This window comes from Podarcis vaucheri (genome assembly GCF_965113315.1).
Source record: "Podarcis vaucheri genome assembly, chromosome: 10".
Lineage (NCBI taxonomy): Eukaryota > Metazoa > Chordata > Lepidosauria > Squamata > Lacertidae > Podarcis > Podarcis vaucheri.
In genome coordinates this window covers 70,982,702-71,006,345 of record NC_138748.1, presented here as the reverse complement: position 1 = coordinate 71,006,345, position 23,644 = coordinate 70,982,702, and the positions used below count along the sequence as shown (strand labels likewise).

Here is a 23,644-nt window from a genome sequence, read left to right as displayed (position 1 = left end):
AATCACAGAGGGCAACCAGAGTATTTTGAGAAGCAAAGTAGCTAGTAAGCCTGATCTTTATTCAAGGAAGTGTTGCAACAGGGTCCCCACTGACCCCACGCAGGACGGAGGAGAACCCCGAACAATGGTGCTGAAGCCCTTATATAGACTTTTGAAATTTCCCACCCTGTCGCCCAAGACCACCCCCCAAAAGCATCAAACATACATCACAGAAGGAGACTGTCTACAGCAGAAATCCTGTTTGCCAGAACACCTGATAATGGTCACTGATTGCTTCACCTGGGCAGCCTGGCCATTCTTTTGTGATGGTTAATACTTTAGTTCCTGAATCCAGGTCACAGGCTCACCCTATTCATCCACAAATACATCCTTAAGACAGGATTTGTAAGCAAAAAGACAATGGGAAGGCTTTCCCCATTTGCCTCCCTTCCCGCAGAGGAATATTTGTGGTCATTGTGAGAGTCAAAATGGCTTCAGGATTGCTCTCCTGTACTATTTCAGACACATGGTTCATATACTTATGTATGTGTTTACCTTGTACATTTAAAGGTAAAGGGACCCCTGACCATTAGATCCAGTCGTGGCCAACTCTGGGGTTGCGGCGCTCATCTCGCTTTACTCGCCGAGGGAGCCGGCGTACAGCTTCCGGGTCATGTGGCCAGCATGACTAAGCCACTTCTGGTGAACCAGAGCAGCACACGGAAACCCCGTTTACCTTCCCGCCGGAGCAGTACCTATTGATCTACTTGCACTGGCGTGCTTTCGAACTGCTAGGTTGGCAGGAGCAGGGACAGAGCAACGGGAGCTCACCCCGTCACGGGGATTCAAACCGCCGACCTTTCAATCAGCACATCCTCTGTGGTTTAAACCACAGTGCCACCCGCGTCCCGCCTTGTACATTTATGGGCGTTTAATTTATATTTGAGACCTTAGAATTCTCATAACAGAGGTGAAGCCATACAATTATTGCAAAGGGGAAATCGGAACAACCATTGAAGGCTTTCGAAAAGTTGAACTAGCAATAGGCTTAGAAACCTATGAGGAAGGTGGGTCCTGCAGGAAGGCAGGCGGAAGGGGGGCGGATCTGAGGGGCACGTCCTCCTCCTGCTCTGTTCACGACTCTCCAGGCTGTTCTTGCTCAGGAATCTCCTCTTCTTCGGCCACCAGTGGGTTCAGGAGCTCCTTGAATCGCAGCGTGTTCCTGCAGGATGGAGAGAGATCTTGTGGGGCGTTTACATCCCCCCCCTCCTTTCCCCCCAAGGAGTTTGAGGTTTGCTGTGCCGAGTTCTCCCCCTCCTCATTTAATCCCCACAACAACCCAAGGCTGAGTGTGGGGGGGGGGCAGATGCCCAACGTCCACCCCACCCCCCGCCAGCAGCAAGCTTTGTGCCCCTGTGGGGATCATAGCTGTCGACTTGCAGATTTGAAAATAAGGGACCAGCAGCCTCGAAAATAAGGGACCAGCAGCCAAAATAAGGGATCACAGGTCCCAAAGTAAAGAGCTCAGCTAATAGCAACAGTTCTGCTCCTCCTCTCGCCAAAGTTGCGCTTTGTGCGTGGGGGGAAAGCGGCGGGTTTAACCCTTTGCGTGGAAGCCTGCTCTCATTTCATTTTAAAGCACATAAATATATATACAGTGGTGCCTCGCAAGACGAAAAGAATCCGTTCTGTGATTCTCTTCATCTAGCGGTTTTTTTGTCTTGCGAAGCAAGCCCATTGACGGATTAGCGGATTAGCGCTATTAGCGGCTTTTAGCGGCTTATCTGCTGATCGGATCAGCTGATAAGCAGCTTAGCGGCTTAGAAAAAGGGGAAAGGAAAAAAAACCAGCAGGAACTCGCAAGACATTGTCGTCTTGTGAAGCAAGCCCATAGGAGATTCGTTTTGCGAAGCACCTCTAAAACGGAAAACTCTTTCGTCTAGCGAGTTTTCCGTCTTGCGAGGCATTCGTCTTGCGGGGCACCACTGTAAGTCGTCCCCATCTCCTCGCAGTCTCCGCTTTTCTTTTTCCCCCAACCACGATGGATGACGAGAAGGGCAGATGCCAGCAGCGCAAAAAGCGTGGCACCACAAGCAAGCCGCACGGGAGATGTGATCGGGGGCCGGGGGAGTGTTTGCAAGCCTCAGCCCCCGCCCCAAAAGCAATCGCGGAGAGCGACGGCCGTGAATGAACTGCCGCCGCGGCCGCCCCCCCCCAAAAAAACGCAGACACCGAGCAAGCCCTACGGCGCGCCTAGAAGAAAGGAGGAAGAAGAGCCGAGTGGAGGAAGAGAAGGAAGAAGAGGAGACAACAGCTCGCTACCTCCCTCCCGCCCTTTGCACCCTGCTGCCCGCTCCGGCCCCGCTTGCACAACTTGTCTCTCTTTTTTGCAAATCAATGCAATATTGCGCTTGACCTTCCCAGCTCGCCGGAGCCGCCGGCGTAAGACGTGAAGCCGAGGGGAGATTCTGCTCTGGTCAGACCTCACCTGGAGTACTGTGCCCAGTTCTGGGCACCACAGTTCAAGAAGGACACTGACAAACTGGAACGTGTCCAGAGGAGGGCAACCAAAATGGTCAAAGGCCTGGAAACGATGCCTTATGAGGAACGGCTAAGGGAGCTGGGCATGTTTAGCCTGGAGAAGAGGAGGTTAAGGGGTGATATGATAGCCATGTTCAAATATATAAAAGGATGTCATATAGAGGAGGGAGAAAGGTTGTTTTCTGCTGCTCCAGAGAAGCGGACACGGAGCAATGGATCCAAACTACAAGAAAGAAGATTCCACCTAAACATTAGGAAGAACTTCCTGACAGTAAGAGCTGTTTGACAGTGGAATTTGCTGCCAAGGAGTGTGGTGGAGTCTCCTACTTTGGAGGTCTTTAAGCAGAGGCTTGACAACCATATGTCAGGAGTGCTCTGATGGTGTTTCCTGCTTGGCAGGGGGTTGGACTCGATGGCCCTTGTGGTCTCTTCCAACTCTTCTAGGATTCTATGAGAGCAGCAGAGGCTACATGAGGCCCCAGCCAGGTGGGCGGGGCTCGAGCCGCCCGCATCCCAGAAACTGGACACCAAATAAGGGACGCTTGACAGCTATGGTGGGGATTCGAACCCTGGTCTCCCAGGTCCTACTCCGACACTCCACGCTGGCAAAGGGGATTTCGCTGGCTTTTCAGCTGGGTCCCCCCCCCACTTGGGGAGCCTCCACCTTCGCCCCAGAAGTGTTTACTGGTTGGGGAGGGGCATGCACTTTGCACATGCTCAAAAATCATTCTCACTTCACATGCGTCAGGTGGAGTTCTCATGGAAAGGGAACAAAAGATGGCCTCTCAAGCCCCTCTCATACCCTTGCTTTTTATTGCTTCTTTGCAACTTTTCCCGACCTGGTGCCCTCCATGTGGTCTGGACTATAATTCCCATCAGCCCCCACGGCAGGCTACACAACCACGCTGGCCGGGGCTGATGGAAACTGTAGTGCGAATCCGCCGAAGGGCGCTAGACAGGCTGCTAGATTGCCAGATTGACACTGGGCTGGACGAACTCTTGCTCTGAGCCAGCAGCCGGGCTCCTCCTGCATTTTTAGCCTGGGCACCTTTCATAGAATCACAGATCTGTGAGGTTGTAAGGAAACCCCAAAGGACATCTAGACCAACCCCTGCAATGCAAAAATTGCAACTGAAGAATCCCGGAGAGGTGGCCACCCAACCTCTGTTTAAAAGGCTCCAAGGAAGGAGTGCCCACCCCCTTTGAGAGCATCCTTTCCAGTGCTGAACGGCCAGGAAAGTTCTTTCCTGATGTTCAGTATCCTTTCTTGTAATCACTTGGTCCAGATCCTAGCCTCTTTTCTGTGGGGCAGCCCTTGAGATAGTTGAAAATGGCTCTTATGTCTCCTCTCGGTCTCCTTTTATCCAGGCTAAAGGTGAAGGTAAAGGGACCCCTGACCATTAGGTCCAGTCGTGACTGACTCTGGGGTTGCGGCGCTCATCTTGCTTTACTGGCTGAGGAAGCTGGCGTACAGCTTCCGGGTCATGTGGCCAGCATGACTGGCAAACCAGAGCAGCGCACAGAAACGCTGTTTACCTTCCCGCCAGAGTGGTACCTATTTATCTACTTGCACTCGATGTGCTTTCGAACTGCTAGGATGGCAGGAGCAGGGACCGAGCAACGGGAACTCACCCCGTTACGGGGATTCGAACTGCCGACCTTCTGATCGGCAAGCCCTAGGTTCTGTGGCTTAGACCACAGCGCCACCCGTGTCCCAGGTTAAACATCCAGTATCCAGGCTAAACATCCCAACTCCCTCAATTGGGCTTGGTTCCTAGGCAATTTTATCATCTTGCTGGCCCTCCTCTTTCCACTTTCTTAAACTGGGGTGCACAGAACTAGACACAGATTAGAGGTCCAGGGCAGATATTGATTCCCCCCCCCTCCTTCCTTACCTCTCCCTCTTGGACTGCATGACATAGGTCCGCTCTCTCTTCACCTTCTCCAAGTGAAGTTTCACTGCGGTTTTCTGTCCAGCCTGGTCTTGCTGGAACGGGAAACGCAAAGTTACGCTGGCTCCCCTCACAGCTGCCAAGGAGACGTCTCTTAGGACGCAGACATGGCCTAGGCAAGATGATACCCAAACCCACCCATGGAGCCATCCCAGTAAATCTGCAAGAACCAGAACCTGACATTGGAAAACTCAGAACAGGGTCCCGTGCAGAGATGCGGTGGGCACACTCTTTCCTGGGCGAGCGGTTCAGTTGCATGCCTGCACTGGGAGTGACGGAAGCGAGGTCACTTCTTCTGCTGAGATGGGGAAGGAGCTGCTGGGAAGGAGGCAGAAGGCAGAGCCCCTGTATCGTGCAGAGACACAACAGGCACCTTCCTCTGTGGACGGGTATTTCTGGACTCGCTGCAGGGTGCAAGCAGTTCTGATGCGGCACGTTGCAGTATGACCCTACTTTAAGTGGGGATTTGGTTTCAAGGGTACTCCATAAAAATGGCAATTGTGTTGGAGCTGTCACCATGGCTGGCAGCTGAGGTGGAAGGAGGGGGAGAGGGGGGGGACTCCCTGGTCCCGAATGGGGTAACTGTGCCCCTGAAGGACCAGGTGCACAGCCTGGGAGCCATTTTGGACTCACAGCTGTCCATGGAGGCGCATGTCAATCCTGTATCCAGGGCAGCTGTTTACCAACTCCATCTGGTACGCAGGATGAGACCCTCCCTGCCTGCAGACTGTCTCGCCAGAGTGGTGCATGCTCTGGTTATCTCCCGCTTAGACTACTGCAATGCGCTCCACGTGGGGCTACCTTTGAAGGTGACCCAGAAACTGCAATTAATCCTGAATGCGGCAGCTAGACTGGTGACTGGGAGTGGCCGCCGGGACCACATAACACTGGTTCTGAGAGATCTGCATTGGCTCCCAGTACGTTTCCGAGCACAATTCAAAGTGTTGGTGCTGACCTTTAAAGCCCTCAATGGCCTCAGCCCTGTATACCTGAAGGAGCATCTCCACCCCCATCGTTCAGTCCAGACACTGAGGTCCAGCACCAAGGGCCTTCTGGAGGTTCCCTCACTGTGAGGTTGCAGGGAACCAGGCAGAGGGCCTTCTCGGTAGTGGCACCCGCCCTGTGACCCTCCCTTCAGATGTCAAGGAGATAACGAACTACATAACTTTTAGAAGACATCTGAAGGCAGCTCTGAATTGGGAAATTCTTAATGTCTGATGTTTTACAATTTTTATATATGCTGTAAGCTGCCCAGAGTGCATGGGGAAACCCAGCCAGATGGGCGGGGTATAAATAATAAATTATTATTATTGCTGTTTCTCAAACGACCTTGGCATCCACAGACAACCGACCTCAGCCCGGAGGAATAGCCTCACCTGGCCCTCGTACTCTGATGGGAGAGGCCAGAACTCTGCCGGACTGCTTCCCAGAAGGTCATTCTCAGATTTGCGGTGTTTGGCAATGGACAGCCTCTCTTGGAACTGAAAAGGAAGAGAAGATTTGTCTCAGCATTTCCTGGTGGTTTGCATCTCCACCCCCATCGTCCAGCCCGGACACTGAGGTCCAGCTCCAAGGGCCTTCTGGCGCTTCCCTCCCTGTGGGAAGTGAGGTTACAGGGAACCAGGCAGAGGGCCTTCTTGGTGGTGGCACCCGCCCTGTGGAACGCCCTCCCATCTGATGTCAAGGAAATAAACAACTATCTGACTTTTAGAAGACATCTGAAGGCAGCCCTGTTTAGGGAAGTTTTTAATCTTTGGTGTTTTATCGTGTTTTTAATATCCTGTTGGAAGCTGCCCAGAGCGGCTGGGGAAACCCAGTCTGATGGACGGGATATTATTATTATTATTATTATTATTATTAGATTAGGTTATTATTATTAGATTCCGGAATCTGGTACCATCGAGTTCACCAATTTTGTTGTATTCATTAGAACAGCTTTTGCTGGGCTTTAAATAAATGTGCAATTGTTACCATTTTCAATTTTATTATTATCCTCCTTAGTGGTCTGTGCTACTCTGAATAACTGGAGATGAGTTTATGGAACAAACAGGGCGGCAGCCCTAAAATGTTTGGAAGCCACTGCTCTAACCATTGCACCACACTATCTACGTAGATCTGTGCACAGACAGGACACAGCATAGGTAGTGCAGCCTTCGCCAACGTCGTGCCCTCCAGAGACTCGGAGCTATGACTCCTGCCAGCATGGCCGACGGGAGTCGTAGTCACCCAGTGGGCGCTATGTTGGCCAGCGCTGCGTCAAGGAGAGCTGGCGCCCTCCTGCACATGCGAAACACGAGGTGGTCTGTGTGTGCACATGCGCAGCAAGTCAGGGTTTGGTGCTTTCTGCCGTTGGAAGGCACAGCCATCATAACGCCCCCCCCCCGAGCAGGGCATTTCAAGGGTGCTGGGTTCGAAACAAGAGGAGTCCCCCGACTGCCTCTCCGCCATGCTCCTGGTCTCACCCGCAGGGTCTGGCGCTCCTTGTCCCGCTGGTGCCGCCGTTCTCCCTCGGCCTGAAGTTCCGCCAAGCGCCGCAGAGCCGCCTCCTTCTCCTGGCGGGACAGCCACACAAAGGCCTTCTCCCGGCACGGTGGGCGAGGGCGGGGAGGCTGTGGGGCAGGGCAGGGGGCAAGGTGGAGGGGTGCAAAGGCGAGTCAGGAAGGTCCTCCGTACCCCGAAGGTCCTCCGTACCCCGAAGGAAAAGCTCCCCACCGGCGCAGGGGCAGGAAACGCACCCTCCAAACGTTGGCCGGACTCCCAGCCTCTGTCATGCCTAACCATTGGGCGTCCTGGCTGGGGCAGACGGGGGTTGTAGTCCGGCAAGATCCGGAGGCCGCCGTGTCGGCTGCCGCTGTGCTGGTAGTTCTAGCCCACCCACGACACACCTGGGACCTTCCAGACAGGGCCAGCTCAAGACATTGAGGCAAACATTCAGCATCTGCCACCTGAGGCCACGGTCTCCCTCTGCCTCCTCTCAGGACCGGCCCTTCTTCCAGATATCCTGAGCTGCATTTCCCACCGGAGCCGAGCCAGTTTACGAAATCATCCCCCAAATACTCTCGCCCCACTTTCTCCCCAGGCCAGACGTCTCTCTTCCTCAAGAACCTCCACCCAACTTTGAACCTGCCTGGATGGAGCTCAGAAAGGACAGGTGAGTTGTAGAAACCAGCCTACTTTACGAAGATGACATGTCGATGTGGGGGGCATGGACCAATATTGTGCCTACACACACACACACCATCGCTGTCAACCGTCCCTTATTTGGTGGGAAAGTCCCTTATCCCAGCGCTGTGTCCCGCTGCTGTCCTGGATTGATGATGTCCCTTAAATTTCCTGGGTTTCAAAGGAAGCAGCTCTTCTCCCTCCCTCCTTGCTGGCCAGGGAGGAGGGAGGCTCCAACTGTGTTGCTTGGCTGCCTTGCTCACCCAATAAGGAGTTGGAGAACGACTGGGGAGTGGAGCTTGCATGCCTTGTGCCGATCAAATCGGCCACGTTGCCTGGGGACTCGCCTTTGCTCAGCGCTTCCCAGCAGAGAGGTGACGGTGGTTTTCCTTGCTGCATCCCCTTTGCTGGGTTGCTGCGCTGTGGGAAACACCGCTTGAGGCTTCGTTTGGCTGCTGGCTGGGATTTCTGCCTTTGGCTCGGAGGGGCTCAGAAGTTGAACATACCTGTGCTTGGAAAATCCCTTATTTTGGTTGCTGATCCCTTATTTTCGAGGCTGCTGGTCCCTTATTTTCAAATCTGTAAGTTGACAGCTATGACACACACACACACACACACACACACACACACACCACTATGTGGCCCCTGCAGGAGAGAATGTGGCCCCCAGGCCAAAAACCTTCTCCCTCCTTGCCTCCTTGACGCAAAAAAATTACGGTGTGAGATCGATAAAAGCAAAGGCTGCATTTTCCTTACCTGGTGCCCACCTGCCTCTTCTGCAGCCGCACTGCGGGAGCTGCCTGCCATCGCCCTGGAGCCACTGTCTGCCTCAGAGTAAGCAGCTGACTCCTCCCAAAATGGAGAAATCATGGAGCCTGTGGAACTCATGTCAACTTCGCCGTCCTGGTACGGGGCAGAGAAAGAAATCAAGACAGGGAGGGATTGGGGCCGGCCCGAGACATTTTGCTACCTGTGGTAAGCTTGCTTCAGCAGTGGCAATGGGGCAACCCTCTTGGGGCAGTAGGGCAGGTGGGGGGGGTTAGGAAATCTGCAGTCAAAATGACCATTAAGTTTGTTAAATAAGCCTGTGGAGAGTTTAAGATTCACAAAGTTCCTGTATTGCTGGAGAAGACAGGACAGACCTATATCCTATACCTTGTGGCAGAAAATAGGTCAAAAGATCTTAATTGTTTCTCCTTCCTCCTTGCCTCAGTCTCTCCCTCTCTTCTTTCAAGCGAGGGCTCCGCATAGAGCCCAGACTTCATTTTGGAAACTAATTTTCCACTTTGTAACAAAGGAGAATTTTCACTTGTGTACTACTTCGATGTATTTGTTGCCTGCATTGAAATGTAAGTAAACCTTTTGTTTTTACTAAAACATGCGGTTCATTCTTAGCAAAGGGGGCAGAGGGGGGGAAAGGTCAGCAGACCACAAATAAGGAGGGTTAAAAGGTTTGATTTTCTAATTCCTAGTAAGCTGCAAAAGCGCATAAGTGCTAAAAGGGATTTGCAGTCTGTTTACTTTCATATTTCTCCCCACACATGTGGGATAGGAGGTTTAAATTACGTTTTATAGATTTATTCCTCAATTTATCTCCATCAAAGGGGTGTACAGCTCTGTCCCTTCCTTCTCGCTTACAACAAATCCAGGAGGTGGCAATTATTTGGCTCAGTCCACCATTGGCGCTGTGGTCTAAACCCCACTGAGCCTAAGGCTTGCCAGTCAGAAGGTCGGCGGTTCGAATCCCCGTGACGGGGTGAGCTCCCGTTGCTCGGTCCCTGCTCCTGCCAACCTAGCAGTTCAAAAGCACGTCAAAGTGCAAGTAGATAAATAGGTGCCACTCCAGCGGGAAGGTAAAAGGCATTTCCGTGCGCTGCTCTGGTTTCCCCAGAAGCGGCTTAGTCATGCTGGCCACATGACCCAGAAAAACTGTCTGCGGACAAACATCGGCTCCCTTGGCCAGTAGAGCGAGATGAGCGGCGCAACCTCAGAGTCGTTTGCGACCGGACTTAACTGTCAGGGGTCCTTTACCTTTACCATTGTCTCTGGTGCCATCAACTGCTGGGCCACCCTTCCACTCCCAGTGGGCACGAGACGTCAAAGTCCCATATCCATACTTGCTTCCCCCGTTCCTCCAGCAACACAGCCGCCCCACTTCTGTGCCCTAAACCAGGCCCAGATCCCACCTGCCCCACACTCCTCCTTACCCAAGACACTCCAGAGCACCTCTCGGGCTGGGCTATGCAGATGGAGCTCTCTCTTGACAGGCCCACGCCAAGAGCTGCTGGCGTCCACACGGACTCTTTGTCACGCTCTCCAGGGCTGGGGGGAGACAGCATGGCCATGGCGGTGGGCTTCCAGGTGCCAATTGGGGCCTGCTCCCACAGGGGAGATGCCTCCAGCCTTCTGCTCGGCGCTCCAGGCTCCATATCTCCCTGGTCCGAGTGGTACGTCCCAGGGGCTGAGAGCATCCTTGGTTGAGGTCCTTCAGCTGGCAATGCTTCCTTCAATCTCTGTTCCTGACTCTGAAAAGCCCGTGGTCCTTCCGTCCCTTGAGAATCAAGGGCTCCCACCTCTCCTTGGAGCTCCTGTTGCCTGCACACCCGGCACAGCTTCGCGCCTTCTGGGAGATGGCGCTGCACCCCGTCTTCCACCTGGAAATGATCACCCATGCCATGGACCTTGGCTTCCCTCAGATTCTGGCGGAAAAGGGTGTTTGGGTCCTGCACTTCCTCGGGAGTTCCCTGACGGTTTGGGAAATTGCTGTGGGGCTGAAGAGCTTGCTGTGGCTGGTAGTACGGTGGCTCTCGGGGTGAGGGCATCTCGCTGTCCTGAGAACGTGGGTCTTCTCCTGCCCTCCTCATTCCCCGGGTGTCCTCAAGGTCTTGTGTCCTCGTCAACTCCTGAGGGTCAAGAGACTTGGACCTCCCCAGCAGAACTCCCCACAACTCCAAGCGATGCTGCTCGTGGGGCTCTGTGGGTGCGGGTTCCAGCTGGGCCATGCTTCCCTCAGCTTTAAGGGAACCCCACTCAGCCTGTGGCTCCATGCTTTCCTGGGACTGGAAAACGTGGGGTTCGCTCACCCCTGGAACCTCGGCAGATGCCTCTGGTGAACATTCTTGCCCCGGGATTTTCTGAGGTGCCTTCAGCTTTGGCGATCTCACACGTCTTCCTGGGGGCTGGCAAGGCCCCTTCTGGCTTGGGGGAGGCTGAGGGATCATCTGCTGACCTTGCCGTGTCTCACGTGTCTCAGTGGCCTCCTGATCTGTTGGTGGAGGCTGGTGGGACTCCGAACCTCTCCACTCCTGAGGGATCTCAAGGCCCATGGTTCCCTGGGGTTCAGTTGCCGCTTGCTTCTCTGGTTCACCAAAATCCCTGTTTTCTTGTGGCTGTTGGGCCTCCCCAGTCCTCAGCCCTTGGGGCTGAAGAGCTTCCAGTTCATGGTAGAACCCTTCCAGTTCCGGGAGCTGCTCAAGATCGACCTGGGGGGCCTTGTGAGGAGGAAGGGACTGGGGCAAACTGACTGGCTGAGCTACGGACATCTCATCTCTTTGCTCCTGAAGGAAGTCCTGGCTCACAGGTAGAGATCTGGGGGATTTGATGCTCTCCGCCTCCATTTTGTAACCTTCTCTGTGGGAGTCAAGACTCCCTGGAGTCCCTTCAGCAATGTCCAGTGTTCTCTGGTCCAGTTGACTTTGCCCTTGAGTGTTTTGTGACTTCTGCCCCACAAGTCCCTGAAGCGGCTCCTTCACCGGTTGGTCACGATGGCTTTCTGGCCTTTGGACAAGACCATCTCCCCTTGTTGGGGTCCAGTGCCCAAGTGTCTTAGCCTTCCTCAGCAGGTTTCTCAGGAGCGGAGGGCTTTGCACCTCTCTCTTTTCTTGAGGATCAAGAGACTGAGGCTCCACCAGTTCCTGGGGCTCTGCTTCCCTTTGCACAAACCCCTGAATCTGAAGAGTCTCGCTCTGAGAAGATTTCTGGAGGGGAAGCTCCTCCACCTCTTCACATTCTTTGGCGTGGAAAATCTGGGCACCCTTCAGTTCTTGGGAACAAAGAACCCCTCCCCTGTTTCTCAGTGACCCCTGCACTTGGGGAGGCTCTTTCTCCACCTGCCCAGTCTTCTGGGTCCCACACTCAAGTTCTTGTTGGAATTGAGGGCCCTCTATGTGATTTGGAGGAGGTTCCTGAAGGGTTCCTGAATGGAGGACCACTGCTCCTCTTAAATCCTGAGGTTCCAGCTCACCTTGTCTCTGTGGGTGGCACGACTTGGAGATACCCATGTTTTGCAGGTTAGTGGGATCTCCTAGTTCCTTTCCCTGGAGTTCCCTCGGGTCAAGAGACTTTGATTTCCCCAGACCCAGCCAAGGTGGGAGGTCTTTTGTCTTCATATGTGATAAAGGCAGTTCAGCTTGGGACGTCTCATCCTCCATCAAGCTTTCCTCAAGCTGAAGAAGACACGGTTGCCTTGCATCTGGCGGACCAATGCCTTCCAGATCCCTTTGCAAAAGCCCTTGGATCTCCAGAGGGTTCTGCTCCATCTGTGGAGCTCCTGGTGGTTGGAGGTCTTCATTTTCTTTCTGCCCTTGGAGCTGTTGGTTGTCTTCCTGCGTTTCATTGGTGGCGCCTAGATCCTTCTGTCCAAGCTTCTCCTGAAGCTTCTGCACAGAAGATCCATCTTCGTTCTTTGCAACCGATGTGTCCTGCAGAAGGTTCTTCATCGCCTGTGTAGTTTCGCAAGATGTGATGTTTTCCAGCGCTTGGTTTTCAGGGACCTGAGGACAACCCTCTGCGTATCTCAGAGACTGGGGAGTTTCTAGTTCCTTTGAAGCCTGGCACCCAAAAGTGTGTGATCTTGACAGTTCCTGGGGCTCGAGAGACTTTGATTTCCTTAGCAGAGCTGCCTGAAGCTGAAAGGTTTCTTGCACATGGAAAGTTTGGGAAGATCTTCCCAGGGTGCCTTCCACCTCAGAGTACTGGTCATCCATCTTGACCCCACAGCACTGTGATTCACAATGTCCCTTGGGATCCACAGTTCCCTGGAGCTTGAGGTTCTCAGGATCTCTATGTGGTGAGCTCTCAGGTGGCCCCATCAGCTCACGGGATTCAGACGCTCTCTCCAAGCGGCTCTGAAGATGAGAAGGGCTTTCTGCATCTGGTCCCTGAGGCTGAGATGACCGTGATGTGCTCTGGGCCTCTGAGGCCTCCAGACTTCTCTCTTCCTGAGATTCAAAGGTCTGAGTCTCGCTTTGTGGTTTCATCTGGAGATCTTCCTGAACCCGAAAGGCTGTGGTCTCTGGCTGCCTTTGAACTGTAAGGGACTCCTGCTCCCTCAGTTTCTGTGGCTTCTGGGTCTGAAGATCTCTTGGGTCAAGAGACTTTGATTTTCCTAGTAATCTTCCTGGGGGCAGGAGACATTCAGTCCTACTCTGTCCCTCTAGGGCTGAGCAACCATTATCTTCAATCCTTCCAAGAGCCTCAGCCCTTTCCAGCCTCAGCTCCTTTCGGAGAAGGAACTGCGCCTCACCTGAGGGACCACAATCTTTTGTATCACACCCCTGGAGTTCCTGGCATGGATGAATGTGGCAGCAGCCAACTTTGTAGGAGCCACACATTTTGGGCACTTTTCCTTGTGACAGAGAAGACCCCCGTTTATCCTGCTTCTTTGGGGATCTCTTCACATCTTGGGGACCTTTTGCTGTCGGTGGAGATTTCTGGACAGGAACAGCCCTTGTCTCCTTCAGCACATCACGGGCCTGAGGGGTTTTCCTGGGGGGTTGAGTTGCTTCTGCCCTCTGCAAGCCCTGAGACCCCAAGCCTTGTGAAGCTGGCAACTTGGAGCCCACCTCAGGGAGAGTTTCCTGAGGCTGTGAAGATTTGGGGGCCTTCCTTTCCTTCTCCAGAACCTGAGAAGTTTCTGGTTCCTTTGGTTCCACAATATTTTGGTGCGCACGTTTCTTCGACTTCTGGGCCTCTGTCTGTAGCACCCTCTGGAGTTGGGCTGCTGGGGGCATTTCTGTTTCCTGGGGCTGAGGAGAGACCAACAAATTCCCATGTTGCGTCTCTTGCTGGGCCAGCTCCAAGGCCCACCACAGAAGAGGTGGTGTTTCTGGACTGCTACGTTTCTGATGCTGAGGAACCCTTGGGTTCCCTTCTGGCCCTGACTGTGGCTGTGTGCCATCATTCCCTATGTCTGTTTGGGTGGCCTGTGATCTCCTTGGTTCTTTTAGGATTTGGGGGCTCTGGGAGGCTATTTGTCCCTGCTGCCCATAGGACGCATCCGTCTCTCTCTGGATCTGGGTCTGAAAGGGACGTGGCCTCCTCAGCTCAAATGATTTTGCCTTCAGTCCTAGGATCCTCCACAGGAGAGGTGGAGATTCCAGGCTTCTGTGTTCTTCAGGCTGAAGAACCATTTCAGGCATTCTCTGGGCCCGAGACATTTCTGGAAACTTCTTTTTGTCAGTCTGAAGGGCCTGTGGAGCCCCCGATCTTTTAGAAACCGTCCCTGGGTCCTCTGATGGCTCCAGCTCTCTTTGTTGTTGTGCTTCCTGGCTCTCAAAAGCTGTTGTCGTCTTCAGTGGGGTTCCTGGGTCTTGATGTGCTTCCAGCTCTCTTGTTTCTTGACCTGGAAAGGTCTCCCTCTCCCTTAGAACTGGACCACATAACCTCTCAGGTGGAGCCCTCTGAGCTGGCAATACTCCATTTTCTGGCTGGGCCTGAGAGGCCTCATCTTCCCTCAGTTCCTGAAGAGTACAAGTATCTGGAACATTCCATCCCTGGGGCCTATGAGCTTCTGGTCCCACCGGTGGTCTTCTCTGTGACAGAACCATCAGTGACTTCTTCAGCTTGTGCTCTTCTGATTTCCTCATCTCAAAAGATTTTGACTTCAGTTCCAGAGCCCCCCACAGAAGAGGAGGAGACTCTGGTTTCTGGTCTCTCTGGGGCTGAGGACCCCACATCTCTTTTTGTGGCACAGTCTCTGGAGTCTGTGAGTCTTCCAGACTCTTCGTGTCACAGGGCTGTGATTCTCCTGAATGTCTAGGCCATCCCAGCTCCCTCTTGGAAATTTCCTCGCTCTGAAGTATTTGTTGACTTCTCTGTGGAGATTTTTCAACTAGATGGGTTTCCCTCTCCCTCATTTCTTGAGACATTTCTTGTCTCTGTCCATGGGTGAGAACATCTGATTGTCCCACCAAGGTTTCCTTCATCTTCTGATGATAAAGGATGCTCAGCTTTGGAGCCTCTGGTCGCGGCCCTGAACTCAGAAAGACATCTTTTTTCCTCATCTCAAACGATTTTGCCTTCTGCCACATAATTCTCCACAGAAGAGGCGGAGATTCTGGACTTCTGCGCTCTGGGGACTGAGGAACCTGTGTCTGCCTGTGTGGAAGTATGGCACCCTTTGCTCCCTCAGATGAAAAGTCCTGTGCTTCGTTCACATTTTGAGGCCTAGTAACCCTCACCCCTTTCTGGACCATCCCTTGCTCTAGAAAGGCCTCCTGAGGAAATTCCTGGTGGCTCTGTTGTTCCTTCTTTGCTTTCTTCGCCTCAAAGTCCTCTGGTTCCTGGAAATCTTGAGCCTGAACAGCTCCTGCGCCCATTTGTGGGTGCAGGGGCTGGGTGCCAGCGACATGCGGCTCCCTCAGTTCCTGGGGTTGAAAAGCCCACGACCTCCTCAGCTCAAGAGACTTTGACTTCCTCCACAGATTCCTGCAGTGAGGAGGGGTTTCAGGGTGTGAAAGTTCTGGTCCTTGCTGGCCTTGTGGGGTTTCCAAGCCCTCCGTCTTCTCCTCAGCTTGGGTCAGCTCCTGTTCCTGCTGCAGGCAAACATGGGACCTTCCTTGAGGTCCTCCTGGGATGTGAAGGCCTTCCAGCTGCCTCACACCCTGTAACTTTGCCATCTCCTCAGACTCAAGACCCAAGGGCTCTGGGACCTGAACGAGTGCGTCACGGCTTTCTGGGAACTTTTGACGCTGCAGACCCGCCCTCAAATCATGGCTCCTCAGACCTTCCTTCTCTGCCTGTGAAGTTCCCTCAACTTCCCATTCCTGGGGCTGAAGAGCTTGAGGATATCCACATTTCTGAGGTCCACATACCTGCTGCTGAATCTGTGGTGACCCCCATGTCCTTGCCCTGGATAAAAGCTGGGGCTCAAGAGATTTTGATTTCTTCCGGAGAAACCTCTGGAGTTGGGAGAGCTCTGGAGACCTCAGGTCCTGCTGGCACGGAATCTTGACATGTCTCGCGTCTGGATCCAGGGACTCCTTGTGGACATCTTTGTGGGTCTGAAGGACGTCCCACGATGGAGTAGCCTCTGACTCTCTCCATTCTGGGGGTTCGGGGAACTGTGTGCCCTGGGTGTGAAAGGCTATTTGACTCCTCTCACTGTTTGGGACTACTGGTTTCCCAGACACAAGGAGCTCCTGCTGAGGTTCCAGATCTGACGTTTCCCTCGTTTCGTTTTCTTGAAGGGCTTCTGTTTCCCTCTGTGGAATATACTGGAGGTCACCATGGGTCTGGGCATCTACGGCTTCCATCTCCCTACCCTGTGCTCCTGGGAGGTGGGCCATCTCCAGTCCTCCATGTGGTGTTTGCTGAGGGATCTCCACATCCCACAATCCTTGGGGCAGCGAATCCTGGCTCAACAGGAACTCCAGAGACCCCAGGGATTTTGATTTCCTCAGCAGCGCAACCTGTGTCTCTAAGGTATCAGGACTCAACTCCTGGAGCAGAAGACCTTGTTCAGCCTGAATCTCTTTGTCCTGAGGGAGGTTCCGGTTGCATCCAGGAGCTACGGAGCCCTGAGGGGCCTCTGAATCTTGAAATCCTTTTTGCTTCTTGTGTTGAGAAGTCTCCGGTTTCCTCCGCAAAGGCTCGCCTTCTCTCTCAGGTATCTCATCTGCAGTAAGTGCTTCTCCTTCAGATGGGGACGGTTCCTGGGTGAGGCGCAACTCCCGCTCCGTCTGCAGAGTTCCCTAGAAATCAAATCAAAGTTAAAGACTCAATGAAGTCCCATAAAACCAGATGTGAGCACCTCCTCCTTCTGGAAATGAATATTGAGGAATCAGCATTTCTGGAGCTGTTATCGCTCTGGCAGGGGCAGGCAGCGTGGGGGCCCTGCAGGTCTACATGACCCATAATCCACAAACTGGCTTATAAGTATAAAACCAAATTTACTAGAATAATAGCTAGAATAGAGATAGACTTGTAACCATTCAAGCAACAAACATATTCAGGTGCCATGTGCAAAAGAAAGCCTGAAGATACTGTAAACATGGAGTGGATAAATGTACAACTCTATCTTAACAAGTTACATGTGCACATGGGACGTGCCCAAGGATTAAGGCTTTCTGGGAGATGATCTATAATGAATTGAAAAAGGTATTTAAATATACCTTCTTGAAGAAACCAGAGGCCTTTCTCCTGGGCATAGTCGGCCAATTGGTGCCAAAGAAGGATAGAACTTTTTTTATGTATGCCACAACAGCAGCAAGAATACTCATTGCAAAGTACTGAAAGACACAAGATTTACCCACCCAGGAAGAATGGCAGATGAAGGTGATTGACTATATGGAACTGGCGGAAATGATTGGCAGAATCCGAGACCAGGGAGAAGAGTCGGTGGAAAAAGATTGGAAGAAATTTAAAGACTATTTACAGAAATATTGTAAAATTAATAAATGTTTGAACGATGTTGGATAGAAACTAAGGGGTTTTTAGCTGCAATACTATAAGGGAATATGAAAAATGGATTATTAATAGGTAAAGATTTAATGTTATAATATTTTAAGATTAAAGACTAGGATAAACAAAGAGGGGAAGGATTTGCTGAACCAACAAATTAAATTGGAATACAAAAAAGGGAGGCGTGAGGAGGTCCGGGAAACAAGCTAATGAAAAATAAGTAATGGAAAGATTGAGTTGTTTTTAATTATTTTTATTTTGTATTTTTCTTTTTTTATTATTATTTTGTAATACTTTGAAAATCTTAATAAATATCTTATAAAAAAAACAAGTTACTTGTGCAATAAACGTTATACATACTTTATAATTTCCTTAAACTTCAAGATCTGTCAGTATTTTTAAAGATATTCTTTGAACATTGTCCAATTTTCACTAAATTTCTGGTTAGAATCTCCTCTTATTCTCCCAGTCATCCTTGCAAGTTCTGAATACAGTCATACCTCGGGTTACAGATGCTTCAGGTTGCATTTTTTTTGGGTTATGGACCCGCCAAAACCTGGAAGTACCGGAACGGGTTACTTCTGGGTTTGGCAGTCGTGCATGCGCAGAAGTGCTAAATCGCACTTTGCGCATGCGCAGAAGCGCCGAATCACAACTTGTGTGTGCGCAGACGCAGCATTGCGGGTTGCGAATGTGCCTCCCGCACGGATCACGTTCGCAACCCAAGCGTCCACTGTATTCTATCATCTTCGCTTGTCAATCAGTTTTTGTGGGGATTACATCACCTTACCAGTTTTTTGCTATTAAAATCCTCGCCGCTGTGGTTGCGTACATGAAAAGGGTTCTGTGGGGTTTTTTGTACATCAATAAAAAAGCCCCAAATATTGCACCTCTCGCCATAGGGGAGTTGCTCCACCCCCCTGCTTGTTTTGGATGACCTTATCTGAAACTTTTGTACACGGAATTCCAAATCTGTGTACAGCCGACTTCTGGGGCTGCTGGAAGTTACAGCCCAGTAACTCCTGATGGGTCCCATGCGCCTGAGGTTGCAATATTAATAATAATAATAATTTGTTATTTATACCCCACCCATCTGGCTGAGTTTCCCCAGCCACTCTGGGCGGCTTCCAACAAAACACTAAAATACAACAATCTATTAAACATTAAAAGCTTCCCTAAACAGGGCTGCCTTCAGATGTCTTCTAAAAGTTTGGTAGTTATTTTTCTCTTTGACATCTGGTGGGAGGGTGTTCCACAGGGCGGGAGCCACCACTGAGAAGGCCCTCTGCCTGGTTCCCTGTAACTTGACTTCTCGCAGGGAGGGAACTGCCAGAAGGCCCTCGGAGTTGGACCTCAGTGTCTGGGCAGAACGATGGAGGTGGAGATGCTCCTTCAGGTATACTGGACCGAGGCCGTTTAGGGCTTTCAAGGACAGCACCAACACTTTGGATTGTGCTTGGAAATGTACTGGGAGCCAATGTAGGTCTTTCAAGACCGGTGTTATATGGTCTTGGTGGCCGCTCCCAGTCACCAGTCTAGCTGCCGCATTCTGGATTAGTTGCAGTTTCCGGGACACCTTCAAAGGTAGCGCCATGTAGAGCGCATGGCAGTAGTCCAAGCAGGAGATAACCAGAGCATGCACCACTCTGGCCAGACAGTCTGCGGGCAGGTGGGGTCTCATCCTGCGTACCAGATGGAGCTGACTGCAACACTTCCATCTTCCCACACCATGGCACTGACCCATGCCTTGGGCCCCGCTTCGTAAGTGGGTGGGCGAGCTTTCAAACTTACCCGTTGGCGGAGGGAGCGCTGCTGCTCCTGGGGAGAGGCGGGCTGCAAATCCCGGACCAGAGACGTCAGGGGTGATTCCTGCAGTCGGGCGAGGAGTTTCTCAAAGAGGGCAGGGCAAGAGGCTCCCTCCTGGGGGTGAGACGGCAAGCGGTGAGCCTGAGCGACCGAGTCACCTATTGCTGTGGGCTTGTGGGGTCAGTATGGATGATCTCCTGTCTCCCTTCCCATTCCTGGGGTCCTGCACCCAGTGAGGATTAGAATCCAGTGGAGGATTCTGTTGCTGAACTAGCCAGGCAAGCTCTTATGTAAGACAAGGGCCTCATAAGTGTTACTCCTTAACTTAAAGAAAACAAAAGAGATTATTGTGGACTTTAGGAAATGTAAATTGAATATTCAGCCACTCATTATTGAGGGGAAGTGTGTGGAACAGGTCTCGGTGTTTCGATTTCTGGGAATGGAGTTGAGAGATGACCTAACAGCAAAGACCTGATGAAGAGAGCACAGCAGAGGTTATATTTTCTGAGAATCCTCCGGAAAAACAATCTCTCCAAGGACCTGTTGATGGCATTTTACCATTGTACTGCTGAGAGTGTATTAACTTATGGTCAGTGTGTGTGGTTTGGGAGCTGCACGGTCAGGGGAAAAGCAATGCTGTTCAGGGTTGTAAAGACTGCGGAGAGAATAATTGGGTGCCCTCTTCCCACCTTGGATCAAATCTATGTTTCCAGGCAGTGCCATAAGAAAGCTGCAGAGATAGCACAGGATAGTGCTCACCCCGGAAATGATCTCTTTCAGCTACTGCCTTCTGGAAGAAGGTACAGGGTCATAAAGACTAGGACTAGCCGCCTGAGAAACAGTTTCTATCCGAATGCAATTTTGGTTTTAAACGCAGGTTTGGTTTTAAAGAGTCTCTATGGGAGTATATTGTATTTAATTATGGGGTATCAGAGTTTTTAGGGGGCTAAGTTGGGATAGTTGGGATAGCAGGCTTGTTGGTTTTTGAATGTCTTATGTAGATTTTTTTCAATTTCGTTGTTCTGTATGGGACAATGACAATGAAGATTATCGTATCATATCATATTGTAAGTGTTCTCGCCAGAATCCCAAAAGAACGAGCTAAGTTGCAAGAACTGCAGCTAAATAATGTGGGAACTGAAGGGGAGCAGCTGTGTGCACCTGGTGGCACAGCAATGAAACTGCACCTGGTGGCGCAGCAATGAAACTGCTAGCGCGTTTGCAAAGCTAAGCAGGGTCCAGTACGGTGTCAGATTGGATGGGGGACCATGTGGTGTGATTCCTGCATTGCAGGGGATTGGACTCGATAACCCTCAGGTTCCCTTTCATTCTCTGTGAATTGCTTCTCTGCATTAAAACCCAGGTTGTAAACGTGTGCAAAATAAACCATATTTCCTAAAGACTGTAGTCTTTGCTGTGCCTCCTTCCAGAGGAACACAGACTCTGGTTCAGGGCCAAGATCCCTGGAATTTTGCCACCCCTTGGCAGAGACGAGGGTGGCCTGCAATGCTGTGTGACGTGGGATCGCTGTTTCCTAGCGGAAAAGTAACCAAATAATTTAACACCTGTGTTGCAAACAATATATCAGTAATATCCAAGGCAACACGATGACCAAGTACAACAATGCGATGTCAATATAAACTCTTTATATAATCTATACAGAACATTGCACAGTATGAAATACCGTATGACAAACTGGAACGTGTCCAGAGGAGGGCAACCAAGATGGTCAAAGGCCTGGAAACAATGCCTTATGAGGAGCGGCTAAGGGAGCTGGGCAGGTTTAGCCCGGAGAAGAGGAGGTTAAGGGGTGATATGATAGCCATGTTCAAATATATAAAAGGATGTCACATAGAGGAGGGAGAAAGGTTGTTTTCTGCTGCTCCAGAGAAGCGGACGCGGAGCAATGAATCCAAACTACAAGAAAGAAGATTCCACCTAAACATTAGGAAGAACTTCCTGACAGTAAGAGCTGTTCGACAGTGGAATTTGCTGCCAAGGAGTGTGGTGGAGTCTCCTACTTTGGAGGTCTTTAAGCAGAGGCTTGACAACCATATGTCAGGAGTGCTCTGATGGTGTTTCCTGCTTGGCAGGGGGTTGGACTCGATGGCCCTTGTGGTCGCTTCCAACTCTATGATTCTATGATTCTATTTTTTGCTCTATAGGACGCACCGGACCATAGGAGGGGGAGAACGGGGGGGGGGAATTCTCCCCCTCTCTGCTCAGCGCCCCTTCAGCGAAGCGGAAGGAGAAACGGAGCCCCTTCCAGTTCTCCTCCCCCTTCACTGAAGGGGCGCTGCGCAGAGAGGGAAAGCTGCGCAGTGCCTCTCCAGCGAAGCGAAGCCAGGAGAGCAAGAGGGTTCAGTGTGCACTGACCCCTCCTGCTCTCCAGGCTTCAGGCGGCTATCTGCAAGCCTTCGGAGCGCAGCGAGAACTCCCGCTGCTCTCCGAAGGCTTGCAGATAGCTGCCTGAAACCCCCAGAGCGCAGCGACAGTTCGCGCTGCGCTCCGGCGGCTTCAGGCTTCTCCTTTTTAGCCACGGGGCTGGGGCGGGGGAAGCCTGAGCTTCCCCCAACCCCAGCCCCCAAAACAGGTCTGGGAGCGGCGGTCCCTTCTCCCTCCTGGGGAAAGCCCGCAAGAGCCGCGCGGAGCTTGTGTGCGGCTCTTGGGGGCTTTTCCTGCCTGCCTCCCCCCTGCATTCGCTCCATAGGAGGCACAAACTTTCCCCCTTAGTTTTTAAGAGGGAAAAGGTGCGTCCCATGGAGCAAAAAATACGGTATATAAAATGCACTCTCTGCAAAACCAAATAAACAGAAATCTTATAAATCTCTGAAAGTCACAAAATATGCACTCTTGTGGATTCTCTTGAAAGCATAGAACGAAATGAAAGTCTTATAAGACTCTGAAAGTCTTTGTAGACTATGCAAGTCTCTGAGAGAAGCAGCGGGCCAGATTCTTACCTGGTGAAAACAAGCCGTAAAGCTTTCTTTTATGACGTCCAATGCTGCCGAAGTGGTCCGCAAGCAGACGCAGTGAACAGTGATTTCGGATATACAGTACCCGCTGTTTCATGGAATTGCTATGGAGTAGTGATTTCTGTTTATTTGGTTTTGCAGAGAGTGCATTTCATATATTTCATACTGTGCAACGTTCTGTATAGATTATATAAAGAGTTTATATTGACATCACATTGTTGTACTTGGAGCAAGAGCAGTCCAGCAGGGGGAGGTTGTGGACTCTCCTCCTTGCTTGGAGGTTTCTAAGCAGAGGCTGGGCGGCCATCTGTCATGGATGCTTCAGCCGAAATTCCCGCATTGCGGGGGGGTTGACCCTCGGGGTCCCTTCCTATACAGTTCTATGGTTCTATTGTTCGTTTCATGGGCCCTGAATCTTTCGGGGCCCTTGGAGTGAGGTGACTGGCTCTGCTCCCCCTTCCCACCCTCCACGCCTCGCTTACCCTGTCGCTTGGGATCCCAGACAGACTCTCCAGGGTGCGGCTCAGCTCTTCCTGCTGCTCTCGCTGCAGATCGACCAGCACTGCGATGGCACCGTCCTGCCATGTCCCCTCCGTCCCGCTGGCTCTCCCCGGCTGCTTCAGCATCCGGGCGATGGCCTCGCACAAGGCCGGCGACGGGTCCTCTCTGCTGCGCTCTGTGGGGCAAGACAGGCAAAAGGCGACGTCTTACGGGGAGAGGAAGGGAGACGGGTTTGCTTAGGGCTCCGTAGTGAACTTGGGAAATCCTGGTACGCCAAACGTTGGTTCACGCAGGAGTGAGGCATTGTGGGAGAGATAAAATTGTGGCCTTCTGGGGGAATGGGTGTTTAGCCTCACGCGGGTGGCGCTGTCGGTTAAACCACAGAGCCTAAGGCTTGCTGATCAGAAGGTCGGTGGTTCGAATCCCCGGGTACGGGGTGAGCTCCCGTTGCTCGGTCCCAGCTCCTGCCAAACTAGCAGTTCGAAAGCACGACAAGTGCAAGTAGATAAGTAGGTACTGCTCCAGTGGGAAGGTAAACGGCATTTCCGTGCGCTGCTCTGGTTCGTCAGAAGCGGCTTAGTCATGCTGGCCACATGACACGGAAGCTGTACGCCGGCTCCCTCGGCCAATAAAGCGAGATGAGCTATTGTTTCTGTGTGAGTATAGCTTTAGCTGGTTATATTTTAAGGTAAAGGTAAAGGGACCCCTGACCGTTAGGTCCAGTCATGGCCGACTCTGGGATTGCGGCACTCATCTCGCTTTATTGGCCGAGGGAGCCGGCGTACAGCTTCCGGGTCATGTGGCCAGCATGACTAAGCCGCTTCTGGCGAACCAGAGCAGCGCACGGAAATGCCGTTTACCTTCCTGCCGGAGCAGTACCTATTTATCTACTTGCACTTTGACGTGCTTTCGAACTGCTAGGTTGGCAGGAGCAGGGACCGAGCAACGGGAGCTCACCCCGTCGCGGGGATTCGAACCACCAACCTTCTTAATGGCAGGTCCTAGGCTCTGTGGTTTAACGCAGTGAAAACCAGGAAGTAAAAAAAA

General features: G+C 51.9%; 1 protein-coding gene across 1 annotated transcript in view; it reads right to left on the bottom strand.

Annotated features, from left to right (window-relative positions):
• Positions 1 to 627: 627 nt before the first annotated feature.
• Positions 628 to 23,644, bottom strand: part of LOC309542444 (uncharacterized protein) — a gene marked incomplete at its 5' end in the record, with an annotated part of 53,716 nt that continues 30,699 nt past the window's right edge. The window contains 8 exons of the mRNA XM_082241244.1: positions 628 to 1,201; positions 4,416 to 4,507; positions 5,849 to 5,953; positions 6,935 to 7,081; positions 8,391 to 8,537; positions 9,842 to 16,606; positions 19,107 to 19,235; positions 22,579 to 22,772. Coding sequence (XP_082097370.1) covers positions 1,114 to 1,201; positions 4,416 to 4,507; positions 5,849 to 5,953; positions 6,935 to 7,081; positions 8,391 to 8,537; positions 9,842 to 16,606; positions 19,107 to 19,235; positions 22,579 to 22,772 — 7,667 coding nt within the window. The 3' untranslated portion in view covers positions 628 to 1,113. The remainder of the gene's footprint in view (positions 1,202 to 4,415; positions 4,508 to 5,848; positions 5,954 to 6,934; positions 7,082 to 8,390; positions 8,538 to 9,841; positions 16,607 to 19,106; positions 19,236 to 22,578; positions 22,773 to 23,644) is intronic.